Raw genomic sequence first — 11,635 nt, 5'->3', positions numbered from 1 at the left:
GACCGAACCACTAATACATCGGAAAAGCCAGAGCAACATTTGACAGCTACTTTACGTGCTGTGTAACTGACATTACTGGGTCAGTTTACTGAGTACATACGGTATAAATACAATACAATTTACAGTTACGACTGACAATAATCCAAAAAGCAGGAACATATACGGATCGTCCACATTCACTCATACCACCCTCGAGTTATATTGTTTTTTTTTGTTTAACTGGTGAAACTTGCAGGAAGCAAACCACACAGAGGGCTCAATATGGAGCCCTTTCAAGTTTATAATGAAAAAAATAGCCCACAGCCACAACGCTGGGCTGCTATCTCCTGATACCCCTTTCTGTACGACTCCGCTCAAGCGCGTGTACGGTGGATGGGCCACCATAAACAAAATTGATTCACAGTGTAAAGAAAATCTATATTTCAAAACACAGGCTTAGTTTTCAGTGTCTTCCCTAACTCGCCCCGTGTCAGCTTGTTCATATGCGTTCCACATTGTTTTTACGTTTCATACAGCGTGGCGTTTCAGCACTGAAGCTGCTGAGTAGAACGGCAGGAAAAACTTCACATTTGTTTTGTTTTATTGGGGCATTTTATGCTTTTGACAGCAAAAGTGGTGAGAGACAACATGTTGAGAGAAGTAGAGCATGGGAATGCACAGCCATCCAGGAGTTACTTTACTTTTGATGTGTCGCTAAGGCCAGTTACATAACAATAAACCTATTCCTGAATAAAATAATCTTTTTCTTAACCTAGCAAAGATTATTTTTTATTAAGTAAAAACTAAATAAACCTACATTGGAGCATGGAAAGGTTAAGTTCCCCGTGAACAAATGTTTATTTTGAAATGAGCTCAAATTTTAAGTTGCCTATGGACATGGGCTTTTATTTTGAAAAGACATTATGCTTGTCACAAGCAGAAATAGACACGCCTTCCCTGCTAGTCCAAGAAACAGTATTTGACAAGTTAGGTGCGACAAAGAGATTTTTGGCTGCATGTTTAATTTTAACTAATTACAAAATAATGAAATAGGAGAAATGAATTGTTGTCAAATCAAGACAGAGATTACAGATAAACTGCCAACACATCCTCAGCATTTGCACAAACAGACATGAATGTGATGAGGCATCAATAACGACACGGACACAGCAATGTTAAAAAAAAAGAAACATTTATTTACAAATAGCTATTTTGCAGTGTCTCCAAAGTTTCTGTAAAAGATTGTCGTACCAAAACACGGTTCAGTCGTCTCTTCCTTGAATTGTACAACAAGTGTGACGCGGTGAGCATAAAATACATGCGCATATCTGTACACTCTGTTCCCGTCACCAAAATAGATCTGATTACAAAAGATAGTGCTCAATATAAACATCTGTGGAGTTCAGTTTCACCAGCTCACTCACAAGTTCTGAAATATTCTTCCTCTGGGTGCTGTGTATTAAAATAACGGCGCTGCTAAAGCTTAGCAAAAATAGACTCTGCAGCGTCTCTCGCTGTCACTGTCTGAATATTAAAACAGGTTTTCCATCTTCAACAGCAAATACTGATGTTGTTGCTGGCTGAGGACGGCGTTCAGGGAGAAAATACAAAGCTTTTCTTTTCTCTTTTTTACAGCAGTAAAGGCAAAACTAGTGTTTCCCTAACCCCGATTGTGTCCGAGGTTAAGCCGGTGACAGGAAGCTGAAAAGCTCAGGATCCAACATGAGAGAAGAAAAAGAAAAAGTGCTTGTGAGGTTGGCAAATCTTTTCCGGAGAGTTTCTGGGCTGAGCAATGCATGAACACACACACACACACACACACACACACACACACACACACACACACACACACACACACACACACACACACACACACACACACACAGTTGGAAAGAAAATGAGAGACCTTCGACCTGTGCCCCGCTTACAGAAATAAATATAAAGATATTTGGATTAGCTGATTGAGGGAGAAGTTTGAACAAAAGGACTGCTGTGGGACTTTAACAGGAGAGGAAAAAGCTGGCAACATGCGATTCAATCTATAAAGTCAGTCAACCTTCAGTTTGTCAGCACGCCGGAGCAGCAGGGCAGGGAAATGGAGTTTGGTTTGAGATAATAGAGCTCCAAAGAGAAAAGAAAAGGCGAATATGAGGCATGGGGAGATGGCTGAGATTGATCCATGTGGATAATTGGATCGGTGTCGTTTAAATTTTTCTTCATTAAAGCCAGTATGTGTTTACTATCAAATAGCGCCCACCAGTGGTAACAAAGACATGGTGTGCCGACACTCACATTACGACAGTAACATCTGGATGTTGACAATGAAACCGCCAGCTGACCGATGTGTGGAGGTGAAAACATTATCGACTAAATCAGGTTTTTATGCCCTCATTCCAAAAAAAAAAACGACGACATTTACATTGAACCCTGATCAAAAATTGATATTCCAAATATTTATGTCTGCATGTAGCTGCATGCAAGGACGCAAGTCCTTAAATACTTTAGTTTAAAAGTAGGTGTGTTTGTTTGTGCGACCAGGTCTGGGCTTTTTGCCTTTAGATGCATATTTGAAACGCAACCTGTCTAAAGATATTAAATATTGTCTATGATGCATCTTAAAATGCATTGTACAATCTACACATGGTGGCTTTATACAAGTGATCTCAATAGATTTGATGCACGTTATCATTTCTATACAGTCAAATATGATTTGAACGCTCCCGTGTAAAAACAAGAACAAGAAACCGGGGCGGGGGGCGGGGGAGGAGGTTGCGGGGGGTTTCACTCGTCAAGTCACAAAAACTGGTCAGCCAGTTCAAGACGATTCATTCCTACGTGAATGAAGTGTAATCTTGGAGCGAAGGTGATCTGAACCGTTGTGCCATAGCTTATTTGTGAAGTTGAGGAAAAGGACTCTGGTGGAGCACAATGTGGGAGGCAGAACAAACGTTTTACAACGAGGGTCTAACAGCAGAGAGATCCTCCCCACAGGGTTCCTCGTCTCGGCATCAATCTCCTCCACATCGTTGTGTCCAAGCTTCGGCTAAAATAAGTTAGAGCGGATTGGTTTTCCCGGTGACGGATGACTGATGTCAGCGGGCGATAAACAGTGCCCCCCCCCCCCCTCCTCCAGCAGCTCTGCCTCAGACAAAGTGCTGCGGCGCCCTCTGCTGGCAGCTACAGGTACGCTCACTTCATAATAGTTCTCTTACTGCCAATAAATGACCTGCCAAGAAGAATTAACATACATATGAGAATCTACCGCTTCACTCCGTCACATGAAATGGATCCAATATAGAGGATGTATTGCTGAAGACCCAGCAGCCCACTTCTTCTTCACAGTATCAGAAGCACCGCAAATGTCACCGACTGTGAGCTGCAGTCGAGACGTCTACGAGACAGATTAGGAATTATCTTGTAGTTTGACAGTTAAAATCAAATAACATTCTTATATCGAAAAAAAAGAACGAAAAGAAACGAAAGCCAGTGATGCGACCTTGATGTCCCACATAGAGGACGAGAATATTGCAAAAGTGCACAGTAGTCTAGCGCGCACAATAACGGTCGCAACTGAAATGTTGGTCCCGAACAAAAGTCTGTATTTCTTGAGTCTCGGTTTGTGGTTTGCTGATTTCTTTCCTCGCAGGTAATGATGACATTTAGTGGACGAGCTATTGCCGAGTTCTGGGGAAGCAGATTTAAAGTTAAAAAGGGAAACTTCTGTATTTTTCAGCCTGGACCCGAAGTGGCTAAAAGGAGACAACACTTTCTGTAAGTGGTTCGGTGTTGAGTGAGAACGCTGCAGCGGCCAAACCAGTTGTGATGTAATGTCTGCAGCTCTTCATCCTCATTGTACAGCCACTGAAGTGCTGCTTTCTGCCACCGACAATCTGTTAAGATCGTGATGATAAACGTATAAAAGAACCTTTTTGCTGGGCGCTTACTCAATCCAGTCTGTTTGTTATTGTCTGAGCGACTGTCATTACATCACATCAAGCCGACGCTTTCATCCAAAGCAAATTACAATTTCTTTCATACACCGCAGACACAGCAACGGGGAGCTATTCGGGGTTAAGTGTCTTGCCCAAGGACACATCGACATGGATTAGCAAAGCCGGGGCTTGAACCACCGACCCTTTGATTGAAAGATGGGCTCGCTAACCACTGAGCCACACACAAGAAGTCTTCGTTAAGATATCTCGCCAGCTAAATATTCAGCTGGAACAATAAAAAACATTTAGATGACGCAGGCTCTCCAACTGTCACTCACGTTTCTACCGTTTGTCGCCTCGTGAGATTTCTGAATGAGGCTTTTTCCAGCGAGTCAGACCGGCTCAGCTGAAAGGTGAAGAATTACCTTTTCCGTCGGGTCCTTTTAATAAGAGGACGTACAGCGGCGGTGAGGATTACATTACAGCCCGTGTGGCGGCAGCGGCGCTCTCCTGTAATACTGGACCAATTTTAAGAGCTCAAAATAAAAGAGCTTCAAAAATATTCAACAACTAATAATCTCCAAGACCAAAACATACTCCGTAAGGACACGAACGCACACATTTCAGACTGCACAAACTCAAATTTGGGAGATGTTGCATAAAAATCCTAAAGCTAAAGGATTACACAACGCGGACCACAGACAAACTATGGATGTCTGCACACGGTCCCTCCATCAGCAGACTCAAGCAGCACCCGCAGTGGGGTTGAGGTGGAAAAGGCCGACCTTTCAGAGCAGTCTGGACTCCGTTATTGTTTGACCGACAGTAACACAGAGTACGTTTTCAGCAAAAATGAACAACAAACCCCTTTAAAACATCCCGATACCCAGATTCACCAACAAAGAAACCCACCACCAGCACTGAAACATACACAAAGTATTTAAATAACTAGTAATACATCGTATGAACAATGACCGCGTCCGGCAGAAGAAACGTCGCGGTCAAAAACAAGCCAATAACGTCAGAAAATGTTCCTGCTGTGCAGTTCTTATTTCCATATCCAGCCAACGTGCCTCCATGGACCACAATGCAGTGCAGCCATAAAAAAACAGATTTCTCCCAACAATCCACTTAAAAGATTTCCATGAGCCACTCCAGAGATGCTTCAAGTCATCAAAGGATAATGAAAGTCCATTAAAACATGAAGGTTCTGTACGGAGGAACCAGGCCTCGACCCGCTCCTTTGAGATTCAGCTAAGTGCCCAATTTAGAGTCAAAAACCTGAACCCCAGCCTCACAGAACAAAATGAGCCCAACGCGACTTATCAGGACTTGTAGCAGAACACTTCAGCTCAGGTCTTAAGAGAGCACAACTCAAATCTACCATATCAAATCTGATGTATTGGCCAATGTTTGACATTCTTTCAGCAGCGTTAACCACGCTAAGAAATGCAATGCGTCCCGTCGCAGTGTGACGGGCAGCGACCTGAACTGATTCTTGACGACGTCGCCATGGATTGAATTGATCAATTAATCAAAATGAACCTAAAAAAGGTGACAGAAGCCGCCCCAACCGACTCAAACAGTCACTGTAGAGGAGCTTCAGCTGATTTAATGACATAGAGGGTCCTTAGAACATGGCAACTTAGTCCAAATGGCTGTTAGTGCCGTCGGCCCGAACTGGACTTCACCTGAACTCTTAACTTGGCGTGAAAGAAAAAAGAAAAAAACGATGATAAGACAATAGCAGAGGGGGGGAGGGGATGGGTCAGGAGCGGCAGAGGGAGCTAGGGAAGGGGGTGAGGGTGCACACTGGTGTTGGGAGGCCATAGTAGGAGGGGTCGGTGAAGGGGAAGAGGAAGAGCAGGAAGAGGAGGACCCCCATCAGATAAGAGGAGAGGACGGCGAAGCGGTGGGGATGCTCCATCGCCGTGCTGACCGCCGGGAAACCCATGTAGTTACAGAAGGAGTGGCAGAGCACCGGACCAATCAGGTGACCTGCAACACAGGAAGAGGACACTGCTGGACACAGACCTGGACGCTGCGTGGAGGTGTAAGGGGACGTGGAAACATTTGGTACACAGCGTTCGGTCGGGGACTTTTTCTGGCTCTGGATAAAAGTGAGTATACTTCAAATAGATTTTCCAAATGTTGTACATCCTTCATGTCCATGTCTATAATCTTTGGTTGTTATATTACTCAGGAATTAAAAAATGAAAGTCTTATGAATCTCTTCATAAGTAAGAACTAATTTTTTGGGTTGCAATTTGATTTTCTTTTTGGATGTGAAAATAATAAAAACATAATAGACATGTCGCCGTCCGAACGTTAAATTAGCAGGGCAACAAAAAGATGGAAGCGAAAGCTCCGCCTCACCTGTTCGGATGAAGAGGAAGGCCGTGTAGGCCCCAAACACCGCCGTGTAGGAGAACTGGAACACTGGAGGACCAGACAAACACAGGTGCTCATCATCAGCGCCCGCCACCATACAGTCACGTGGTCACAGTACATAAACAACTTCGGACCCGTCGCTAACCTGCGGAGAGGAAGATCCCGGACAGCGTCCCCTGTCTGAACCTCAGCAGCTCGATCACGTGGTGGAAATGAGCTGGAGGCGAGACGGCGGCGTTAGTGACATCATCCTGGATTTACATCAGCCGACTAATCTGCTGCTTTAAAAGCCACGAGAGTGCTACGTGGATTCAAAACTACAGTTTAAAAACAGGAATGTTACTCTTAGACCAGAAACCAGGCCAAAAGGCCAGACACAGCCCTTAAAGGGGAAGTACCCGATTATGTTTCACAGCTAATCTTTCTTAAGATAAGCTATGTTTCTAAGAAGCCACTGGTTCCATTCATTTCCACAGACTTCAGAAATAAATCTACAGACTGCTCGATCTCAGAGCAATAGGTATGTAATATTAAAGCTGCTTTTATGGGGGTTTTGGACCACAACGGGGCAGCAGAACAATATGTAAATGCAGCATCATATCGTTTCTTGCATGTGATTGGATGATTGCATTTGCATCCGTTGGTCTTCCCAGACTTCTTAATCCTCTTCAGTTTTGTAACTTGTATAACTGTCTTCGGGTGATGCATTATTACGTGCATTCTATATGCAACCCTCACATACTGCATCATCTCCTCGTAAAGCTGACGTGGCTAACACGCCAGCAAACAGTTGCAGGCTGAGCGCAGCGTGATCAACTCATTGGAGCGATTGTTTGTGTCCACCGGGAGAATTTAAATCCAATAATTACTCTAATTTTAGCTCAGTTTTGGGGAGACCTGCAAACTGGAGTGGTGACAAATGTGACGAGATGTGGAAACAAAAATTGAGTTGGGGGAATTTCAGAGATCATGATATGCAAAATAAGCCTTTTGAGGACTTTTAAAAACAGTATACAAAGAATGCATTATATTGCATTGCTAGGTTGCTTGTTAATTTCCCCTTAAGGACCAATAATGACTTATTGTTTTAATAAATCCTTTATACATTAACTATTTGATTGAATGGAATAATGTTTATCTGAATCTGCCAAGTAACTAAAGCTGAAGTAAATAGGGTTCAAAGTTTCCCACTGACATGGAGATGAAGATTAAACCTGCGAAAACACTAGTAAGACCCCTTTTTCAATCACATAAGCAGACCTACTTCTGCCACTCATTCGCTTGAGCAACGTTGCGAGTATCGTGAATCTGACTTTGGCAGAACTCACCCACTCCAAAGAAGAGGGGGCAGGTGAAGATGGCAACGAGGGGGCCGGCACACGGCACCAACATGGGCAGCATGCAGGCCCTGAACACCAGCTCCTCCGTCAGCGGCGCCACCACCTGATTCCTCAGCCAGCGCATGTCGCTGAGGCACAACATCCAGAACCACGGGTCTGCAGGAGGACAGAGCGAGCAGGTCTTTAGAGACCACGGCCAGCGTGTGCAATGGCGCACAATATTTGTGACGTCATCCAAAAAGAAGGTGAACACGATCCAGCACGTTGCCGGTCTCACCCAAAGCCACCCACAACCCGTCCATGAAGCTCCAGGGACAGTCCATAGCTAATTGCATGAGGGGGCCCAGAAACAGGACCTGCAGCGCAGGACGACACAAGACAGGCTCTCAGGATTCAACAGACATCACTACTAATGAGAAGAAATGGCTTATTACTAGAAATGTAGGACTTATTTATGGAATAGTCTAGGCTCGTCACCACAAAAGGAAATCGGCTTTTGATGACATTAGCTGTTGATTTCGTTAAAATATGCCAAGTCGGGTTGTATACAATAAAAACTGTGTGCAAAAAAAAAGATGCAGTCGTTTTTGTTGACATTTTGTGTAACGCAAAAGGGCATTTCTTTCAACTCTCGTCCCAAATTAAACAGAAAACATGGAGGTTTTGGGGAAAAACTAAACGGAATCTGGGGGGAAAAAAACAATAGCAGGGGCCGGTCAGGTAAACAGCGTTATGTTTTTTTTATGTGATAGCCGGAAGCCACTGGCATGTTGAGTCAAACCTTGAAAGTGACACCTGGTGGTTAAAGTCTGACTCGTGACCGATCACAGGAGATGTGTTCCTTACCATGGTGAGCATCAGAGGAAGTAGGATTGCAGGAATGAGGCCTTCAAAGCGGATCCCCATGAGAGCCAGCAACGATGGGCCAGTCTGACACACAAAAACACCAGACGGCAACATGACTACGCGACACGTACGATAACAAATTAACACGTTAAATCCTCAGGGGTGTGATTGGTTTCTGAGACTCTGACTCACCCTGACATCTGTGAATTCCCTCCATGCAAACACGAAAAGAGGAGACAGGCCCGACACGATGAGCACACTGGTGAAGCGCCTCTTAATCACAGTGGGGTGATCCCTGAGAAAGGACCGGCAGAGACCTTCATCACATCATCGGAGGACAAAAAACTCAAGCTGGCGACGACCATTTAAGCCCACTTTTTAATCAACATATTGATAATCTGTTTGAGCAACTGAACACCTGTAATGATATTTCTAGACAATGTCGTAGGACACACACAATAAGCTTACAGAAACTTAAAGTAGACTACAACAATGTCATGAGAATATCACTAAAGAGCCAGTGAGGTCTGTGGCTGCAGTTGTTAATACTTTCCAAAAGTCTTAAGATATCTGATGTATGAATTTATTTGCCGGCCAAATGACTCTGAAAATGAAATCCTCTTGGTTTGATCAGACATACAGTTAAGTACAACATGCTGTAGAGACATTAGTACTTTGGAAGGCATTGTGGGAAAATATGTACTTTGTATTATTTAATTGTGTATGGATTATATTGTAATTAATGTTCAGTCTCATCTGGATCTAGAGTCTGAAATACACGTTGGATTGATTGATTGCTGTAAAAAGGTTTGTGACGTTGCTGAAGCTTTTTGGTAAAACATGTCTAGTACTGATGAGCCCGGCGCAGAGAGCGATGCGGCCCCCGGTGTGTGCGTGTGTGTGCGCGCGCGCGCTCACCTCGGTAGGTCACTCCTCCACACGTACAAGCTCCCGACATAAGAGCACGCCAGCAGCAGACAAGACAGCACCGAGACCCAGCACAAGCCGTCCGGCGGTACGAAGTCGCCATTGCTGCGCTTGGTCCCGTCTGTCAGCAGGCTCGGCGACAAGTTCTCCTCCTCCGCCATGACGACTGCCGGTTGAGGTTGAAGCAAACGACTCCTCGGCACCGGGGCGGTCGGTGGACCATCTAACGAGATAAAACAGCCACCGGCATACGGCGAGCAGGTGTCAACACTCTCCCCTTCGAGGCGCGAGCTAATGTTGCTAGCTGGGGGGCGCTTTATAACGACGTCATCAGAAATTGCTTCTTTTTTTCTTCCTCTCTACTACTTCTTCTTCCTTTTATTTTTTATTGCAGCTGGCATTCTTACTGTAGCATTACTGCCACGTTGTGTCGGGAAGTGGTACTTCACTCGTCATTTCCTTTGTTTCAATTTGTGGTGAGGAAAAAACAACCTTTGTCTGATTTTCCTTCTAACGTAACCTTTAACCAGAACCCTCAAATACTCTCAAACAGAAAAGCTAAATTAGTTTTACATTAAAGTCTTTGAAGTGCTCAATATGAAAAAGGGATTTAAGGAATATGGCTCAGAATATGTATCTCTACACATAAATCTCCCACTCAGCACCCCATTGAGATAGTTTTTTATATTTCTGTTAGCATGTCATTATAACCCAAAATGAATTACAAGTAAATCATCTTCTTTTCCATAAGCATTTTTTTGCTGATTTCTTTGAAACCTTATATTATTTGAGAAGAAACGTTCATTCTTACCTTTTATTGAAACCATTATTTATTTTCCAGGTCCATATTCCACGCTTTAATAATGTAATGTATGTTTCTGATTCAATGGTGCAGTTTATTACAGAACAATTAATGACTGCCGAAATCATATTTATCTGTAAGTCAAATGTAATATGCATGAATCAAGAACAACGCTCAGTGCTAAAATGAATTAGGCCTCCGTGTGCAGATTTGTTTAAGAGATTTTAGTCTTTCTGTAGTCCTATTGGAACAAATACAAGTTACAATGTTGCAGGTTTAAACAGTATATTATATTTTATATAACTGTGCTCATGCCTTACCTTTTTGTTCTGGAACTCCTTGAGCATCTTGTTAGACTCACGATCGTTAGACTTTTACTTCCTTTTGACCTGAAGAACACGTTCTTTTGTTCCCGCTGTCTGTGTGGCCTTCGGCTTATGAATCTGCCACTGGGACCCACAAACTTGTAGCCCCCCTCATGATTAGATAGTGTTCTCTTTACAATGGTATAATACAATAAAAAAAACATAACCTCTGATGCTCCCTCCACCTCCCTTACACACTCCCTTACACACTCCTATTTGTCCGTGTGCTACCCGTCCTGTCAGGACAAAGTTATAACTTGGAATAAATACTCAAAAGCTTGAAGATTGTTTGTTGGATGTCATTATTTTAAACATCTCATCCGAAGCTTGTAAATAGGAGTTACACATGATAGTACCTTTGTTTTTTTCTGCGAAACAAACTTCTGTCACTAGATGGCGCCAAAGTAATATATGTGGTGACTTTGGTTTGAACTTACACCAGCAGTTTATGAAAAGGTGACCATCTGGCTTCTATTGTGCTAATCTCACACCACAGTCAGCAGGTTCATCCTCTGGGGACGATGCACGCCTACTGCAGGACTGCCACCTTCCATCCAATAGTTGATGAGAAATTTCCCACTCACAAAAACTTCAATGTGGGTCTCTGGGGACCATTAGTGTCCATGAGGTCACGGTGAGGTCACATTTCCTTCTGGGTTGATCTCGAGAAGCAGATATCTGCATATGAATACAGATATCTGAAACGTTCTTAGTATCGGACGCGTTCTGGTTTCCTTTTTAGTCCGAGTGATGAGCAGCCAGCGTTCTTATATTAGTCTGCATGCCCCAGAGCAGCGGGGATACCGACAGACAGACAGAAGGGCACATATTTATAAATATAAAGCCCCTTTACTTTAATGTGGGCGGTGCAGAGCTGAAGTCCATGTCATGCACGAGGAGGATAAACACCAACCTCAACCTGGCAACCCAAAAGTTGTTCCACATCAATGGCTCCTAAGTGACAGGTTGAGCATCATGAATACATAATGTATTAAACAGTAAGAGAGCCATTGGTTAGCTCGTTGATATTGAAGCAGTGAATCGATGCATTTA

General features: G+C 43.6%; 1 protein-coding gene across 1 annotated transcript; it reads right to left on the bottom strand.

Annotated features, from left to right (window-relative positions):
- Window positions 1-1,149: 1,149 nt before the first annotated feature.
- Window positions 1,150-9,716, bottom strand: rce1a (Ras converting CAAX endopeptidase 1a). The gene is made up of 8 exons (XM_068588147.1): window positions 9,407-9,716; window positions 8,681-8,783; window positions 8,489-8,572; window positions 7,920-7,998; window positions 7,631-7,798; window positions 6,448-6,519; window positions 6,288-6,350; window positions 1,150-5,909 (listed from the first exon to the last, which is right to left on the bottom strand). Exons 1-8 carry the CDS (start codon window positions 9,574-9,576, stop codon window positions 5,680-5,682), a joined length of 969 nt encoding a protein of 322 aa, XP_068444248.1. The 5' UTR covers window positions 9,577-9,716; the 3' UTR covers window positions 1,150-5,679.
- Between the last annotated feature and the right edge of the window lie 1,919 nt (window positions 9,717-11,635).

Source organism: Clinocottus analis, unplaced genomic scaffold (assembly GCF_023055335.1).
Source record: "Clinocottus analis isolate CAN_PGR_092001 unplaced genomic scaffold, fCliAna1.0.p SCAF_21, whole genome shotgun sequence".
In the NCBI taxonomy this organism is placed as follows: domain Eukaryota; kingdom Metazoa; phylum Chordata; class Actinopteri; order Perciformes; family Cottidae; genus Clinocottus; species Clinocottus analis.
The sequence above is the reverse complement of the archived record's forward strand: the minus strand, read 5'-3'. Positions and strand labels throughout refer to the sequence as shown.

Coding starts and splice junctions, on each gene's coding strand:
- rce1a (XM_068588147.1), bottom strand. CDS start 9,576: ATGGCGGAGGAGGAGAACTTGTCGCCGAGCCTGCTGACAGACGGGACC. Junction 7,799..7,919: donor CGGGTTGTGGGTGGCTTTGG/GTGAGACCGGCA, acceptor GTCCTCCTGCAG/ACCCGTGGTTCTGGATGTTG. Junction 6,351..6,447: donor CGGGATCTTCCTCTCCGCAG/GTTAGCGACGGG, acceptor CTGGTCCTCCAG/TGTTCCAGTTCTCCTACACG.